The sequence below is a fragment of the Haliotis rufescens genome, unplaced genomic scaffold (assembly GCF_023055435.1).
Source record: "Haliotis rufescens isolate VD_foot unplaced genomic scaffold, xgHalRufe1.0.p SCAF_12, whole genome shotgun sequence".
NCBI classification, from domain to species: domain Eukaryota; kingdom Metazoa; phylum Mollusca; class Gastropoda; order Lepetellida; family Haliotidae; genus Haliotis; species Haliotis rufescens.
The window spans coordinates 26,500,295-26,520,580 of NW_025963802.1; the positions used below are offsets into that span (position 1 = coordinate 26,500,295).

Here is a 20,286-nt window from a genome sequence, read left to right on the forward strand (position 1 = left end):
AGTCCTCGACACTATAGGGATGGGGTGGAGTGGGTATGAAATCAGAGTGGAGCTTACATCAGTCAGTTTTGGACACTGAAGGGATGGGGTGGGTATGACATCAGAGTGGAGCTTACATCAGTCAGTCCTGAACACTGAAGGGATGGGGTGGGTATGACATCAGAGTGGAGCTTACATCAGTCAGTCCAGGACACTGAAGGGATGGGGTGGAGAGGGTATGACATCAGAGTGGAGCTTACATCAGTCAGTCCTCGACACTATAGGGATGGGGTGGAGTGGGTATGACATCAGAGTGGAGCTTACATCAGTCAGTCCAGGACACTGAAGGGATGGGGTGGAGTGGGTATGACATCAGAATGGAGCTTACATCAGTCAGTCGAGGACACTGAAGGGATGGGGTGGAGTGGGTATGACATCAGAGTGGAGCTTACATTAGTCAGTCCTGGACACTGAAGGGATGGGGTGGAGTGTGTATGACAACAGAGTGGAGCTTACATCAGTCAGTCCTGGACACTGAAGGGATGGGGTGGGTATGACATCAGAGTGGAGCTTACATCAGTCAGTCCTGGACACTGAAGGGACAGGCTCAGATTGACATGAGAATGGAATGTACGAGGGGTGTTCATTAAAGATTTCCCCTGACCAACTTCCGATGGACCTAGTAGAATGAAACTTGGCATAGGTATTAGTCTTTCTCCACATAGGAACCACCAAGAGTTACACACTTCTCCCATCATTTTATGCAACTATGGAGACCTCGTTTGTAAAAGCCCTCATTTTGCGTCTCAAACCAGGACTTGACTTCAGAAATCAGTGTTTCATCATCTGTGAAACGTTTTCCCTTCAAAAATGACTTCATGGTTGGAAAGAGGTGGAAGTAAGATGGTGCAAGGTCAGGAGAGTAAGGAGGATGTGGAAGGATGCTTCTGTCTGGGCAACATGAGAGTTGTGTACTGGAGCATTGTCTTGCAGGAGACGGACACCCTTGGTCAGCATGCCACACCTCTTAAGCTTGATAGCGTCCCACCCTTTCTGCAGCAGTGAAGCATAATAAGCTCCTGTAATTGTGGTACCCTTTCCCAAGAAATCCATCATAACTACTTCGTGCTGGTCCTAAAACACCGTGAGCATGACCTTGCCTGCAGAGGGGTTGGACACGTGCCTTCTTTGGGGGTGGTGACTCCACATGCTTCCATTGCATCGACTGAACTTTAGTCTCAGGATCATAGTGATGGACCCATGTTTCATCCTGTGTGATAAGTCTGTCAAAAAAGTTTGCCTGTTTTTTTTGGCACATGTCAAAAAGATCCTTTGAGCAATTGACTTGTTCCTGCTTTTGGAAAGGTGTGAGCAACATGGGAATCCATCGTGCAGACACCTTATGCATGTTCAAATTGTCATTGATGATTTTTTCCACAGACCCTACACTGATCTTGACATCTTGTGCTAACTGGCGAACAGTTATACAAAATGGCGGTCTCCACTTGATGGATAGTGTCCTCATCAATGGCTGAATGGGGGCGACCAGGAATGGCAGCTGTTTCCACAGATGTCTGACCACACTTGAACTGACAATGCCAGTGTTTAACAACGTCATATGATGGGGCATCTTCCCCAAAAGTTGCTTTCATTTCATCGAAAGTTTCTTTTGGTGTGCGACCTTTCAAATATAAAAACCTAATCACTGCTCTGTATTCTACTGGCTCCACTGTCACACCCTACTCGATCATAACACCTGTAAAAGTGGTAAGATTAATAGTTCGGTGCTGCAAACATAACGCATAGATACATGTATCATTACACATGTGAAATTTCAACCAATTATGATAACCCTAAGTGGTTTAGGGGAAATCTTTAATGAACACCCCTCGTACTTCTGAGTATCATGTTGTTTGTTTGTTGTTTAATGCCACAATCATTATTGAATAGTACAGAGAAACGAGTACACAAAAAAAACTTCATGAATATCATGGGCATCATAGAAGCTTAACATCTGTCAATCATCAGTTAACATGAACATCTTCATATAACTTTATTATAAAAATAGGAACATTTCAGTATTGTAGAGCAATATCTCAAATATTTGAAGAAGAACATAAATTTTCTAAAAATATGAGAAATACATAAAATATGGTTTTCCTGGAGAAATCCATTAGGGGAGAGGCCAGGTCTAAAAAAACTATTTCCCCTGTCAATAAATGTTTAAAGACCTTGGGAGGTATGACCACAGTGTATAAGACCTGGCCTAGGATGAGATGGAACTAGCACAGGTTGGAAGTAAGAGTGGGGAAGCACTGGCCTTGGCTGAACCTTCTCCACCTCAATTTGTGGGGGGCCAGGGATGCGGAACATCTGGCCTTGTCTGAACCTTCTCCACCTCAATTTGAGGGGGCCAGGAACAGGGAACATCTGGCCTAGGCTGAACCTTCTCCACCTCAATTTGTGGGGGGCCAGGGATGCGGAACATCTGGCCTTGTCTGAACCTTCTCCACCTCAATTTGTGGGGGGCCAGGAACCCGGAACATCTGGCCTTGGCTGAACCTTCTCCACCTCAATTTGAGGGGGCCAGGAACGCGGAACATCTTGCCTTGGCTGAACCTTCTCCACCTCAATTTGAGGGGGCCAGGAACGGGGAACATCTGGCCTTGGCTGAACCTTCTCCACCTCAATTTGAGGGAGGCAGGGATGCGAAACATCTGGCCTTGGCTGAACCTTCTCCACCTCAATTTGTGGGGGCCCAGGGACGTGGAACATCTGGCCTTGGCTGAACCTTCCTCACCTCAATTTGTGGGGGGCCAGGAACGCGGAACATCTGGCCTTGGCTGAACCTTCCCCACCTCAATTTGAGGGGGCCAGGAACGCGGAACATCTGGCCCTGGCTGAACCTTCTCCACCTCAATTTGTGGGGGGTCAGGGACGCGGAACATCAGGCCTTGGCTGAACCTTCCCCACCTCAATTTGTGGGGGGCCAGGAACGCTGAACATCTTGCCTCGGCTGAACCTTCCTCACCTCAATTTGAGGGGGCCAGGAACGCAGGACATCTGGCCTTGGCTGAACCATCTCCACCTCAATTTGTGGGGGGCTAGGGACGCGGAACATCTGGCCTTGGCTGAACCATCTCCGCCTCAATTTGAGGGGGCAAGGAACGCGGAACATCTGGCCTTGGCTGAACCTTCCTCACCTCAATTTGAGGGGGCCAGGAACGCAGAAACATCTGGCCTTGGCTGAACCTTCTCCACCTCAACTTGAGGGGGCTAGGAACGCGGAACATCTGGCCTTGGCTGAACCTTCTCCACCTCAACTTGAGGGGGCCAGGGATGCAGAACATCTGGCCTCGGCTGAACCATCTCCACCTCAATTTGATTGGGCCAGGAACGCGGAACATCTTGCCTCGGCTGAACCTTCCCCACCTCAATTTGAGGGGGCCAGGAACGCTGAACATCTGGCCTTGGCTGAACCTTCTCCACCTCAATTTGAGGGGGCTAGGAACGCGGAACATCTGGCCTTGGCTGAACCTTCTCCACCTCAATTTGAGGGGGCCAGGGATGCGGAACATCTGGTCTTGGTTGAACCTTCCCCACCTCAATTTGTGGGGGGCCATGGATGCGGAACATCTGGCCTTGGCTGAACCTTCCCCACCTCAATTTGTGGGGGGCAGGGATGCGGAACATCTGGCCTTAGGCTGAACCTTCTCTGGTCTAAATTTGAGGGGGGGAAATCTGGCCAGGGATAGGGAACATCTGGCCTTGGCTGAATCTTCTCCACTAGCAACACTAGCTCCTTAATCATGTCAATTAGACATCCTTGATGTGAGGGCCTACTGTCAGTCTACTGGGAATGATGCTTATATTGAATTCTTAGTCATTTAATGCTCTGCTGATTTCATGCTCTGCACAGCAGGCAAGTGGTCTTGAGAGGACAACATGATTGTATTTAACAAGCCATTTCCTGGGTGAATGACCATACAAGTGACATTGAGTTGTATAGTTTGCTTTTTATCATAAGGATATAGTTTTTTTTACATGTTATATACATATATTGTTGATGATGGTAAAATATCATCTGATACCTCATATATCACAAGGGAAAGTCTTAAATTTATCTGATGGAAGGATTATCAGTGATTATATGTTATTTAATACAACAGACTTTGACCCTGACTGTCACTATCTAATTCCAGCCTTTCTTATTTGTTGCTGTAATTCTCTAACAATTTCTTCATTGTGCATCTATAATATGTACTGGTAACCTTAATACCAGCTGATGTAGTTGTATTGTTTCCTCCAGGTATGGTTGAACAATTTCCCTGACTGACACTGTGCATTATTGATGTCTCTGATTGTCATGCTGTAATCAGCTTCATGGAAACCCTGTCAACTGAACATCTCCACTGACACGCGTCGGACTGAGGGACTGGCGACAACACCACCAAACCAAACAATGTCAGGGACACAGATGCAGGGTGTGTCCTGGAATGTCGGGGACACTGATGCCGGGTGTGTCCTGGAATGTAAGGGACACAGATGCAGGGTGTATCCTGGAATGTCAGGGACACTGATGCAGGGTGTGTCCTGGAATGTCAGGGACACAGATGCAGGGTGTGTCCTGGAATGTAAGGGACACAGATGCAGGGTGTGTCCTTGAATGTGAGGGACACAGATGCAGGGTGTGTCCTGGAATGTCGGAGACACTGATGCAGGGTGTGTCCTGGAATATGAGGGACACAGATGCAGGGTGTGTCCTGGAATGTGAGGGACACAGATGCAGGGTGTATCCTGGAATGTCGGGGACACAGATGCAGGGTGTGTGCTGGAATGTCAGGGACACAGATGCAGGGTGTGTCCTGGAATGTGAGGGACACAGATGCAGGGTGTGTCCTCGAATGTCAGGGACACAGATGCAGGGTGTGTCCTGGAATGTCAGGGACATAGATGCAGGGTGTGTCCTGGAATGTCAAGGACATAGATGCAGGGTGTGTCCTGGAATATGAGGGACACAGATGCAGGGCGTGTCCTGGAATGTCAGGGACACAGATGCAGGGTGTGTCCTGGAATGTCAGGGACACAAATGCAGGGTGTATCCTGGAATATGAGGGACACAGATGCAGGGCGTGTCCTGGAATGTGAGGGACACAGATGCAGGGTGTATCCTGGAATGTCGGAGACACAGATGCAGGGTGTGTCCTGGAATGTCAGGGACACAGATGCAGGGTGTGTCCTGGAAAGTTGGGGGGACACAGATGCAGGGTGTGTCCTGGAATATGAGGGACACAGATGCAGGGCGTGTCCTGGAATGTCAGGGACACAGATGCAGGGTGTGTCCTGGAATGTCAGGGACACAAATGCAGGGTGTATCCTGGAATATGAGGGACACAGATGCAGGGCGTGTCCTGGAATGTGAGGGACACAGATGCAGGGTGTATCCTGGAATGTCGGGGACACAGATGCAGGGTGTGTCCTGGAAAGTTGGGGGGACACAGATGCAGGGTGTGTCCTGGAATGTCGGGGACACTGATGCAGGGTGTATCCTGGAATGTAAGGGACACTGATGCAGGGTGTATCCTGGAATGTCAGGGACACTGATGCAGGGTGTGTCCTGGAATGTCAGGGACACAGATGCAGGGTGTGTCCTGGAATGTAAGGGACACAGATGCAGGGTGTGTCCTGGAATGTGAGGGACACAGATGCAGGGTGTGTCCTGGAATGTCAGGGACACGGATGCAGGGTGTGTCCTGGAATATGAGGGACACAGATGCAGGGTGTGTCCTGGAATGTCAGGGACACAGACGCAGGGTGTATCCTGGAATATGAGGGACACAGATGCAGGGTGTATCCTGGAATGTCGGGGACACAGATGCAGGGTGTGTCCTGGAAAGTTGGGGGGACACAGATGCAGGGTGTGTCCTGGAATGTCGGGGACACTGATGCAGGGTGTATCCTGGAATGTAAGGGACACTGATGCAGGGTGTATCCTGGAATGTCAGGGACACTGATGCAGGGTGTGTCCTGGAATGTCAGGGACACAGATGCAGGGTGTGTCCTGGAATGTAAGGGACACAGATGCAGGGTGTGTCCTGGAATGTGAGGGACACAGATGCAGGGTGTGTCCTGGAATGTCAGGGACACGGATGCAGGGTGTGTCCTGGAATATGAGGGACACAGATGCAGGGTGTGTCCTGGAATGTCAGGGACACAGACGCAGGGTGTATCCTGGAATATGAGGGACACAGATGCAGGGTGTGTCCTGGAATGTCGGGGACACTGATGCAGGGTGTGTCCTGGAATATGAGGGACACAGATGCAGGGTGTGTCCTGGAATGTGAGGGACACAGATGCAGGGTGTATCCTGGAATGTCGGGGACACAGATGCAGGGTGTGTGCTGGAATATGAGGGACACAGATGCAGGGTGTGTCCTGGAATGTCGGGGACACTGATGCAGGGTGTGTCCTGGAATGTGAGGGACACTGATGCAGGGTGTGTCCTGGAATGTCAGGGACACAGATGCAGGGTGTGTCCTCGAATGTCAGGGACACAGATGCAGGGTGTGTCCTGGAATGTCAGGGACATAGATGCAGGGTGTGTCCTGGAATGTCAAGGACATAGATGCAGGGTGTGTCCTGGAATATGAGGGACACAGATGCAGGGCGTGTCCTGGAATGTCAGGGACACAGATGCAGGGTGTGTCCTGGAATGTCAGGGACACAAATGCAGGGTGTATCCTGGAATATGAGGGACACAGATGCAGGGCGTGTCCTGGAATGTGAGGGACACAGATGCAGGGTGTATCCTGGAATGTCGGGGACACAGATGCAGGGTGTGTCCTGGAATGTCAGGGACACAGATGCAGGGTATGTCCTGGAAAGTTGGGGGGACACAGATGCAGGGTGTGTCCTGGAAAGTTGGGGGGACACAGATGCAGGATGTGTCCTGGAAAGTTGGGGGGACACAGATGCAGGATGTGTCCTGGAAAGTTGGGGGGACACAGATGCAGGGTGTATCCTGGAAAGTCTTGGTTCCCACTCAGTCTTTTTTTGGGGGGGATGTCATCATTACTTCAATTTCTTTTAAGAATAAAACTAATAATTAGGCATAATCTTAATTGCAAACAACAAATTATGTATAAAATATGTGCTTCATATTTTTGTGTTTAAATGATTTGTGCCACTACTATGTGCAGATTGTTTGTGAGTGTGAGACCAACATGTCCGTCTCGTGCAGTTCTAAAAATGCAGAGACAACAGAACCAACATATCTGTCAAGTGCTGCTCTAGTGTTGGTTGGTTGTTTAATGCCATACTCAGCAATATTCCAGCTATATGACGGCGGTCTGTAAATAATCAGGTCTGGACCAGAAAATCCAGTGATTAATATCATGAGCATCGATCCACGCAATTAAGATAGGATGACATGCATCAACCAAGTAATGGAGTCTGAGCAACCTGATCCCGTTAGTCGCCTCCTACGACAAGCATAGTCACCTGTTGCTGAAGAACTATTCTACCCCAGATCTTCATGGGTCGCTGCTGAAGTGAGTGAGTATGGTTTCATGCTGCTGTCACAGCAGGGGGACACCAGAAAGGGGCTTTATACATTGTCCCTAAGTGGGGAATTTAATTCCGGTCTTCATCACTATAAGCAAGCCTTCTAACTGCAAGGACACCCCATTGTCCCAAGTGCTGGTCTAACAATGCACGAGGACAACAGAACCAACATATCCATCTAGCACTGCTCCAACAACAGACTGAGATCAACACACAGAATATTTTTTTGTTTATTGTTAAACACCACACATTTAGCAATATTCCAGCTATATGACGGTGGTCTGTAAATAATCAGGTCTGGGCCAGACAATCAAGGGATTGACATCATGAGCATCGATCTACAGAATTTGGACAGGATGACACACATCTACCAAGTCAGCGAGTCTGACCACCTGATCCCGTTAGTCGCCTCTTACGACATAGCATAGTCGCCTTTAACAGCAAGCATGGGTTGCTGAAGACTGGGATATACACACAGATTAGTGACCAGGCAGACTGGGATGTACACACAGATTAGTGACCAGGCAGACTGGGATGTACACACAGATTAGTGACCAGGCAGACTGGGATGTACACACAGAGGAGTGACCAGGCAGACTGGGATGTACACACAGAGGAGTCATCAGGCAGACTGGGATGTACACACAGAGGAGTGACCAGGCAGACTGGGATGTACACACAGATTAGTGACCAGGCAGACTGGGATGTACACACAGAGGAGTCATCAGGCAGACTGGGATGTACACACAGAGGAGTGACCAGGCAGACTGGGATGTACACACAGAGGAGTCATCAGGCAGACTGGGATGTACACACAGAGGAGTGACCAGGCAGACTGGGATGTACACACAGAGGAGTGACCAGGCAGACTGGGATGTACACACAGAGGAGTCATCAGGCAGACTGGGATGTACACACAGATTAGTGACCAGGCAGACTGGGATGTACACACAGATTAGTGACCAGGCAGACTGGGATGTACACACAGAGGAGTCATCAGGCAGACTGGGATGTACACACAGATTAGTGACCAGGCAGACTGGGATGTACACACAGAGGAGTCATCAGGCAGACTGGGATGTACACACAGATTAGTGACCAGGCAGACTGGGATGTACACCCAGAGGAGTGACCAGGCAGACTGGGATGTACACCCAGAGGAGTCATCAGGCAGACTGGGATGTACACACAGAGGAGTGACCAGGCAGACTGGGATGTACACACAGAGGAGTCATCAGGCAGACTGGGATGTACACACAGAGGAGTGACCAGGAAGACTGGGATGTACACACAGATTAGTGACCAGGCAGACTGGGATGTACACACAGAGGAGTGACCAGGCAGACTGGGATGTACACACAGAGGAGTCATCAGGCAGACTGGGATGTACACACAGAGGAGTGACCAGGCAGACTGGGATGTACACACAGAGGAGTCATCAGGCAGACTGGGATGTACACACAGAGGAGTGACCAGGCAGACTGGGATGTACACACAGAGGAGTGACCAGGCAGACTGGGATGTACACACAGAGGAGTCATCAGGCAGACTGGGATGTACACACAGAGGAGTGACCAGGAAGACTGGGATGTACACACAGATTAGTGACCAGGCAGACTGGGATGTACACACAGAGGAGTGACCAGGCAGACTGGGATGTACACACAGATTAGTGACCAGGCAGACTGGGATGTACACACAGAGGAGTGACCAGGCAGACTGGGATGTACACACAGAGGAGTCATCAGGCAGACTGGGATGTACACACAGAGGAGTGACCAGGAAGACTGGGATGTACACCCAGATTAGTGACCAGGCAGACTGGGATGTACACACAGAGGAGTGTCCAGGCAGACTGGGTTGTACACACAGATTAGTGACCAGGCAGACTGGGATGTACACACAGATTAGTGACCAGGCAGACTGGGTTGTACACACAGAGGAGTGACCAGGCAGACTGGGATGTACACACAGAGGAGTGACCAGGCAGACTGGGTTGTACACACAGATTAGTGACCAGGCAGACTGGGATGTACACACAGAGGAGTGACCAGGCAGACTGCGATGTACACCCAGAGGAATGACCATCAGACAGGTCATCTGTCCTGGTTCTCTGAGACGCCACTGATGCATCATGTTACTGTAATGGCAACTGTCTAAAGGTCTACATTTCAGTCTATCTGTCAGGAAATACCTATTAATTTACCATTTTGAGTAATACCCCCACCACTCCTATGTGATGTTTAATGCTATTTTCTTCATGTGGTGCTTCCAGTGTACCCAAACAGTTTATTTTCAGATGGTCACCCTTACCATGTTTAATCACATCACATACTTCAGACTCATCAGGCTATTATTCATTTCCTGTGACAGATTTTCCAGATTGCTGCATGATGCCAGTGTCATCATGATGCTACAATAAACATCATACCATGCTTAGTAGGTTGCACCATAGCTGGCGTATGACAGCATGCTTACGACGGTACACATACAGCAGGCTTACAAGAGAAAACATACAGCATGCTTACGTTGGTACACATACAGCATGCTTACGACGATACACATACAGCACGCTTACGAGAGAAAACATACAGCATGCTTACGACGGTACACATACAGCATGCTTACGACGGTACACATACAGCATGCTTACGACGGTACACATACAGCATGCTTCCGACGGTACACATACAGCATGCTTACGAGAGAAAACATACAGCATGCTTACGACGGTACACATACAGCACGCTTACGAGAGAAAACATACAGCATGCTTACGACGGTACACATACAGCACGCTTACGACGGTACACATACAGCATGCTTACGAGAGAAAACATACAGCATGCTTACGACGGTACACATACAGCACGCTTACGAGAGAAAACATACAGCATGCTTACGACGGTACACATACAGCACGCTTACGACAGTACACATACAGCATGCTTACGACAGTTCACATACAGCATGCATACGACGGTACACAAAGAGCATGCTTACGAGAGAAAACATACAGCATGCTTACGACGGTACACATACAGCATGCATACGACGGTACACATACATCATGCTACCGACGGTATACATACAGCATGCTTACGAGAGAAAACATACAGCATGCTTACGACAGTACACATACAGCATGCATACGACGGTACACATACAGCATGCTTCCGACGGTACACATACAGCATGCTTACGAGAGAAAACATACAGCATGCTTACGACGGTACACATACAGCACGCTTACGACGGTACACATACAGCATGCTTACGACGGTACACATACAGCACGCTTACGACGGTACACATACAGCATGCTTACGAGAGAAAACATACAGCATGCTTACGACGGTACACATACAGCATGCTTACGAAGGTACACATACAGCATGCTTCCGACGGTACACATACAGCATGCTTACGAGAGAAAACATACAGCATGCTTACGATGGTACACATACAGCACGCTTACGAGAGAAAACATACAGCATGCTTACGACGGTACACATACAGCACGCTTAAGACGGTACACATACAGCATGCTTACGAGAGAAAACATACAGCATGCTTACGACGGTACACATACAGCACGCTTACGACGGTACACATACAGCATGCTTACGAGAGAAAACATACAGCATGCTTACGACGGTACACATACAGCATGCTTACGAGAGAAAACATACAGCATGCTTACGACGGTACACATACAGCACGCTTACGACGGTACACATACAGCATGCTTACGACGGTACACATACAGCACGCTTACGATGGTACACATGCAGCATGCTTACGACGGTACACATACAGCACGCTTACGGCGGTACACATACAGCAACCTTACGACGGTACACATACAGCACGCTTACGGCGGTACACATACAGCATGCTTACGATGGTACACATACAGCACGCTTACAACGGTACACATACAGCATGCTTACGACGGTACACATACAGCATGCTTACAACGGTACACATACAGCATGCTTACGACTGTACACATACAGCATGCTTACTGCAGAAGTAATCAGAAGAGGATTCTGCATCCAGTTTTAGTTGCATAAAAGTGTGAGGAGGGGGAAGGTCATGGTGCTGTAAAACATGTTCCATTTGTATTGTTTCTCAATTTATCTAAAACAACAACATGACATATCACCTGATTGAAATGGATCAGTTCACAGACTAGGAATAAAGGACCCAGAATCACTGAAAAGTGATATGTACACACAGCAAAAGCGAGAAATGTGTGCACCAAGAATCTACTCCTGGGGTTACAATTGCAGATGCATCTTGTACAGTGTGGCATGAACTAAAGTTCAGTTTGGACAATGGTGATGTCGGCCATTTCCATTATCTAATTATATACTTGCTTGATTGATAACCAGTGCATGTTCATTGGGATATTTAACACTGAGACGCTTTTTGTGACTGTTAAGCCACCCCCAGTGGTGGAGTTATCCCTGCAACAGGTGGCCGCAGGCTGCTGGAAATACACGTCTCCACGTGCCTCCACATGTAGGTATGGCTACTACAGCAATGCAATAAATGATATTATTTAGGTTTACATATTAATATCAAGCACATGGTGCATCTGTCAGTGTTGACCAACACAAAATATTCCATTATCCTCCTGATTGTGCCTGGACTGGATTGTAACCAGTGTAACAGATGTGAGAGGGGCACTGGAACTCTTACTAAGGCCAGAGACCATATAATAGAGGGACGGCCCTCTAGCCTATGCGCGAAACCATCAGTGCTACGGCTTGTACTGCGCAGCCTGTCCGGAAGCGAGCAGAAACGCGTTAACTGCAGTCATCGCTGTCGCCTTTTTTTCCCATGCAAAAGATATATTTTACAAAACAAAATTACACTCATGTATTTCTTAACATTGTTAACATTACAACTGAGATTTGTTGGTGCCCTAAAGCATGTCGTTGTCACTGTATTTGATGACTGTGATCACGCTTTGTCTTTGTCCGAGAGAACAAAATGGCGCACATGTAAAATCGGCAAAAGTGCAGATTTTAATTTTCAATAACGGCCTCTAATTCGCAATGAAAGTCCTTGGTTACCAAGGTGTATAAAAAGGATATATGTTAAAAATTGGCTTAGTGCCATTTACAAATTTAGGGCGGATGCGATATTTCAGATTTTGACTCAAGAAATGGGACTAAATCTGACTTTTCCCGAAATAATTACACCACAACTCTTAATTTCCGCATGCTTTCAGACGAATGTGTTCCTATCATCGGTCCTGAATTAAATAGTTTTACATTCATCACGATTTCCCCTTTGGCTTGGTACCAAAGTTATTTAGGTACGATCGGTAGTTTTTTTTGTATGATTTTTGGCGCAAGGCCATATTTTACGTCACATATTTTAAATTAAATTACCATATAGCAGACGAAATAACATGTATTTTGTCTGTGATTATCATCCGCATATATCTTTTGAAACATTATACAAAGTGACTTATATTGTATGATATTAGAATTGTTTTTGTAAGACGCGTATTTTTTTTACCTTTGCTTTCGCCATTTTTTCGTAAGTTTAACTTTGTTTCAGTTAGGCTTCTATCACATATCGCGCATATACTACATACTACAATACTACATATTTGTTATCTTCTGAAGATTTTGTCTGTATTAATCATGACTACATTTAATCAATTATTTATTTTATGCCGTGTAAATATTGATTATGAGCAAAATGATCTTGGCCTAAACCCAATCATAATAATGTAAATATGATGAAGGTACTACTTACTTTGTGTATTTACACAACAATGAAAACATCATACAAAAATAAAAATCTGTTACATGAAATATTTGTATTATAAAATTATCATTTGCTTTGTAAATGCCAAGAAAAAAGAAGGATTATATCGGCAGTCGTCGGGAGAGAAGTTCCAGACAACAAGGTCGAAGGTGTCAAACTTATCTCGCTCCGGCAAACCCTATTATCACTGCTTGCCCCAAACTGGCATTAACCAATAACATTTGATTCTTTCGAAGCCCATTGTCAGACACATCGAAAATTCATTTAACAACGCTCGTAGTTTAATGTGTATTTTTAATTCATTGGAACTATTAGCATTATAAAATAGTAGCGAATTTACATGAAATAAAAACATTAATATGGCGTCATTTTTTTTCTGGCTAATAGTAAAGCGTTTACACCAGTCGGTGATCATGCATTTTTGCAAGTAAATCTAGTCTGGACTTAATATAAGATATGAAGTTAATCTGGAGATATATTTTGTGAACATCGGGAATATGGTGATATGTTACAAGTGTCTTCCCTGCTTCTGAATGAGTTTTATTTACACTTCCTGAGTTCCTGTGCAATTTACCGGATCGTAGTTTTCTGTGGCGTTCGTAGTAGATTTGGTATATTTGTTTATTTATAATAGTTAACAATTGCAGCATAAAATGAGATATGTAAATTGAAATAAATGTCCCGGAAGACACACATGTTCAGCAAATAATTTGCAGCCAACTGACATGTGCTAATGAGAGATATCATACAAAAATCTTTGTAATCCGCTAAGAGACGTCCTTTTATTGGATTGTCGCTGGTCGTAGTCGGAGAAATCTCGGCTAAGGGAATTAACTCTTACCCCGGATATTATGTAATATTGTTTACGTGGTTACCAGAATGGTCAGTCGTGAATGTCTGCGCATCTATTGCGCATCTGCAGCGGTACAGGGAGGTTAACAGCAGGGTGTCGGGGTGTATCAGTTACATGCCAGACCGTAGCGCTGATGGTTAGTGATAAACTGTTGGTGAGGGCCGTCCCTCTATTATATGGTCTCTGCTAAGGCCAAGTCCACAATCATTGTTTGTCACATAGTGGCATAAAGAACATACACCTTCAAATATATCTACCTGCAGCTTTGGTAGATGACATGGTTTAGTGAAAGTGTCAGTCTTATTCTAATCAGATGGTTTATTCCGAAATGTGCTGTAGTTCATGAGTGCTATGCCATCAGCACCCAAAAGGGAGTAGAAGCTATATGTGCATTCTGTGGGGGGTTTCTTTTGATAAAATATATTTTCGAAATCGAGATGGTAAAAAAATGAAGCTGAATCATTTTATAAGCTGGAAGGAAATTCTTTGATCATACTTATTACCATACAAGAAGAATATTGAGAAAGAAAGCTTTGTACAAGTTAGCAGAATATAGAAGCGGCAATCGAATCAAACGAGGTATATGCACGCATTATCTTCTGTAATACAAAACCAAACCAAGAAAGGAACAGCAAAGAATTCTTTTGACAAAATATGTTATGTACGAGGACAAACACAATGTACTATTTCGATTTCAGGCCTACACATGTTCATATATCATGTTGTCCATAAGATCAGAAGACTTATCTGTCCTAAGAACAACAAAATTTGTTACATTTTGCATTGCCAACTCGAATAGATTACGCCCCAGTGAATCAGTACGGCCTCCGACAATGACTCAGTTCAGGAACAAATGACAGTTTTACAAATACCAAGAAGCTTAATGACTCATGATGACAAGTGCTGCTTGTTTAATAATGCATACAGCATCTATCATTTCTCTGAACATTTACTTCTTCTAGAAAAGAAAACCTTGCTGTAGTAAAATCAATGAAAAGGATATCCACCATGAGTCTCTGTAACCAGCTGGACGTCTTTATATTGCCTATATGTACAATTGGGGATCAAACTCATAATACTTTTCATAAAAATCAGTATGGTTATTAACTGTTAAACTCAAAACTGAAAGGAATTTTAACACAAATGGATTTGCAGTGTATATGCCAAATAAGCAGTATCACTAGTGTTTTGGGGTAGGTGGAGGTCAGATATGAGATACACAAAACTGGAAACCTAGACATATCATCCTCAAAGATTCAGACACCCATTACATAGAACATGTAACCTACTTGCACTTTTCTATCCAATTAAGGCAGTTTTTAAACACAGGTAATTGAGGTAATGATTGTTCTTCCTGTGTGTCAAGTATCTTGTTACAAGGTATCCTGTTAGAAACTGGTTATAAGTGACACAGTCAGGATTGAATCATTCAGGAATTTACTTATGTTAATATGGGTAATCTTATGTACTGTATAGTCTGGGCCATATGGCTGTGTGGTGTGCGACAGGCCCAGCCCACCAGGTCTACCTATCTATGACACAGTACACTGCCCCAGGCCATCACAGCTGCATTCAGCACATTCTCCTGGACTCAGTCACACACAACACACATCACACAACACAATCACACAACACACAACACACACATCACCCAACACAATCACTCAACACAATCACACAACACAATCACACAACACCCAACACAATCACTCAACACAATCACACAACACAATCACAAAACACACACAACACACATATCATACTTGTGGCTTTGATCTTGTAGGAAACTATTGCTGCACCAATTATGTTGATTGAGTAATGTGATAACTACAGTGTCGCAGTGCATGATTAGTCTGGTTTCACTGCTCTTTGACCTTCAACTCCAGGCTGTAGTAGATATTTCCTCCTACATTCATAGCAGTCAACAACACAGGAAACTCACAGCCAAGTCCTATTCCCTATCTGAAAGTTTGTCAAAATACAACAAAACAGAATCTTGTCAGTATTATGAGGTCCCACAAAGTGTTTAAGCAACTTGAAAACTTTCTGAGAGTCGTCTACTTCTGGTACTGACATGTAGACATGTACAATATGCAAGGGTAGACCAGTCGCAAACCATTCCTGACGAATACATGTTTGACTTGGCACAAAGAAATACAGTCCTGACAGAGTAGCTGAGCCTCAAGTCAGCAATAGTTTAGTGATATCACTGCCCTATAGAGCCAAACTTGTCATCTATCAAGCTCCAAGTTTCCTGCACATGGCCACAACATACAGTGCGTGTTCAGCTCATGTCACAAGCACCTTCCGTATGTGCTGATTGAGCATCTTATTGTACACATCTATTTATCTCTACCACAGTCAGATATTGTAGAGCTCCCTACTCATCTCACATTAATCTCCAAACCATGTTCAAACATAATTTTCAACCATAGAGCATTAGGGACTGGCCATGTGACCTTTTGGAAACCATACCATGTGTTTATAGATATATGGAAAGCTCCTGGAAATGTGTACTCAACAGTATAACTAAAATAAATCAAAACTACCAAAATAATAACTTCTTAGTCATTTGAAGTTAAGAAAAATGGTACAAAGAGTAAAAAACCCAGAAACAATGTCTGTGGCATACATTTAACATGACTCAAGTGTGCACAAAACGTTTCCCCATGCTACAAATGTATTTTTGAGATCCGTAGGGTATTACCTTTGAGACCAGTGGTGTAACTTACACATCAAAATTGTTAAAAAACAAAATAAATAAAAAAAATTTAAAAGTACTTCAGTGTGTTCTTCTTTCAGTTGTTTGTTATAGTAAGATAATTTTTGGTTAATTTACAGGTTGACCCGACTAACAGCGTCAACATTGTGTTTGATGAGTTGGTTCAATGTTCTTGTTTGCTCGTTACACTTCCTTTACCCTTTTCGCGAACACTGGGTGTCGTGTTGGATTTTCAGTGGTCAATTCAATTAGTTTTCACAGCTATTTTGCAATTTATGCCAGATGGAATATGTTTCGGTGGACAATCTGGAGTGGTTATTCTCTTGCATTGACAATTTTTGTTTTATGAAGATATCTGGGTTTGATCACAATAATGAAACGGAACATGGTAAGGATATTTCGTGATATTTCTGTTTTAGATATGTTGCACTGGTCTGCTTGTGTTTGTGTTTGATAAGTGCTATGAGTGTTTAAGAAAAATAAGTACTGCATTATAATTGCTTACAATTTATTTTCCCCCAGCTATGCCCCTGGTGACTGTGTACTTGACATTGGTAATTAGACCTATTTCAAGGGATTCATCTGGGTACTTCCGATACAAACCCTAATACCAAAAATATTTGTTGTAACCCCTGTCTGTCCTAAGGATATATATGTACCCTAAGACATAAGTATGGAGATTAGAGAGTTGGGTTGAACATTGCTGATAGGATGACGTGGGTGAGAGGAAGGCCACAGTGACACAGGTCATTTACTACTTGGTTCAACCTGAGTGCAAGGCGGAAAAGAGGCAGTAACTAAAGGTTTAGCTAGACATTGCTGAGTGGACAGGTTCACATACACAGTACAGTGTGCTGAGGTCAAACGTATGCCTGGGACAAAAGGACCTGTCTCCAGCATCCTACCTTCCACACTCTCTTTACATGTACATGCCTGACATACCTCACTCACATACATAAACATACACTGGTCATGCTAACATACATGCCTACCCACACTATACCTTCACCAACACTTTCATAAACTACTTCACTGCATATTTAATAATAATATAAACAAAATATAGCCAATATCTTTAAAAAATCTATCTAAGTAGGTGTGAGTAGTAATTAAAATTGATTAGCACAATCAGATACTCCCATTGACATGTATTTTTTATTCATACAGTCAGTGGCCAAAAACATTAGCTTACAGCCAAACGTACATCAACATACCAATTATGCTGCACTGCTTCAGTGACCATGTATGTTTTTCTTAAAGTACATTTTTAATATACAAAACTTTTTCAAAAAGCAATCATAACTGTCCATAAAAGAAAGTGACTTTAATTATCAATACATTATGGCAGTGATTAGCCACACCTGTATGTATGAATATATGCCACTACACTATACCACATGGTCCTACACCATTTGCAACTATTTACATTAATGTATACAGTGTTATATATATCATTGTGCAGGCAGGGCAGGTGACACATCCAACACTGAAATTTGATTTATTGAATCTGTCAACTGCCCATGGAATTTATATATTCTTCTGGACTTCTCACAAGGTACTCCTTTTCATAATTGTATGACAATGTTGATTTGGGTATTATCTGGATGCAGACAAGCAATCCACTAAACAAACATAAACCCCACCCCTGCTCCCACAACGTCGAAACTACATGGCGACCACGCCCACTGAACACATTGTTAAGTTAAAAATAACTTTCATTAAATACCTCATTCCAGGTTGGGTCAAGTTCAGATTTTATGACCTGTGTCTTTTTCCGAGCACCTGCGAAACATAGAGAAACATTGAGTTACTTTGTATGATAAGATTTTGCCAAATATAATATCTATACTGAAAGATCGCCAGTAGGTGTTTACAGTCATGCTTGGGAAGCCGGTGACCTCCGCTTGATAACTTTTCGCTTAGAAGTAATTCCACTTACCTTGGAAGTCTATGGTGGCATAAGGGTCACATTTCCCGAATGATTCTGGATTCGGCACATTGGTGGCACCAATAACCACGACTTGAAGCGCCATGCTGAGATTTTTCACTTGACGTATTATCACCTAAGTAAATCCATTGCTCTTCTCAACTTTCTCAGTGCACTAGTCTCGGCTTAATCCGACGCCCTCTCGCGACACGAGCTGAGGCACGAGGGAGATAACTCACACTACCTGGAGGGACCATCAACAGTCCATCGTTAATTGTCAAAAACGAAGAATCAAAAGTACAAATAAGTTGCAGATATAGCCATGTTAGAGATTGCCGCGCATGCCGTTTGTGCCATAACGTGCGGGTCAATGCTTACCTCCTGTGCTGGTGGTAAAAGCCAGCTGGCTATTGATTTTAGTACTGCTAGCAGTACCAACTATATCTGCCCCGCGCTCTACTCTCTCGCGGCCCACAGACAGTACCCGACACGATGGTAACTTTTGTTGGTTTTTACACATCCATTGACTCACTGAAAACTGCACATGTATGAAGATTTATTAAGCATCTGATATTATATTCACAAAACAGAAAAAAAATCAAACTATCAAATCTAATCTTCTTAATCATTTATAGCATAAAGCCTTCAGTCAGAAATAAGAACGAGTATATAAAGGGTTGTTTGAACCAGAGACCATATAATAGATAAACTATTATATATTGTCTCTGTTTGAACTTGTAATATTTAACAAGTTGTGCCAGTGACAGCCATCACTACATGCTGCCGGTCGATACAGAACGAGTCAGAACAATACAGACGCGGTATATCGCATACCATTAGAAATCGGGCAGATACAAACGGCATTATCACACACCATTTATATGTACATTAGATTCGACTTACCAGAAAGGCACATACATTGAAGTCACATACACTCTGAATGTTAATTAATTCCAGCCTTACAAAAGAGAAATACAAGCCCCAGTCTGCCCAGAATAATACGTATGGCCTTACACGCATCACACATATGTATTAAGATGTGTTTTAAGTGTAAGGCAGTCGATACATACTGACTCTTCCGTTCGCAGAATACAAGCAAAGAACAATGGCGCACCTGCAGACAATGTAGGACACTTCAAAACACAAACGGGGCGGTCGGGTAGCCTAGTGGTTAAAGCGTTCGCTCGTCACGCCGAAGACCCGGGTTCGATTCCCGACATGGGTACAATGTGTGAAGCCCATTTCTGGTGTCCCCCGCCGTGATATTCCTGGGATATTGCTAAAAGCGGCGTAAAACCACACTCACTCACTCACTCACTCGCAACACACACATAGATAACTGTGTATATTTATCTGTCTCAATTTTTAAAAGAGCCGCTCTCAGCGAGTAAGCCTGGTTTTAACGACGCTTTGAATAGTACTTCGGTAACACCACAGCGAGTCAGCTTGATG

The 20,286-nt window shown here is 44.5% G+C and overlaps 1 protein-coding gene across 11 annotated transcripts in view; it reads right to left on the minus strand.

The window, feature by feature from the left end:
* The window catches only part of LOC124115927 (myoferlin-like), a 216,219-nt gene extending 197,050 nt beyond the window's left edge, over nt 1–19,169 (minus strand). For 7 of the 11 annotated variants that reach the window (XM_046477100.2, XM_046477094.2, XM_048393453.1 and 4 more), the window contains exons 1-2: nt 18,847–19,167; nt 18,634–18,689 (exon numbers count right to left, since the gene is read on the minus strand). In XM_046477100.2, coding sequence (XP_046333056.1) covers nt 18,634–18,689; nt 18,847–18,940 — 150 coding nt within the window. In that variant the 5' untranslated portion in view covers nt 18,941–19,167. Of the gene's footprint in view, nt 1–18,633; nt 18,690–18,846 lie in introns of all 11 variants that reach the window. The other 4 variants (XM_048393448.1, XM_048393447.1, XM_048393446.1 and 1 more) reach the window with 2 other exon arrangements.
* Between the last annotated feature and the right edge of the window lie 1,117 nt (nt 19,170–20,286).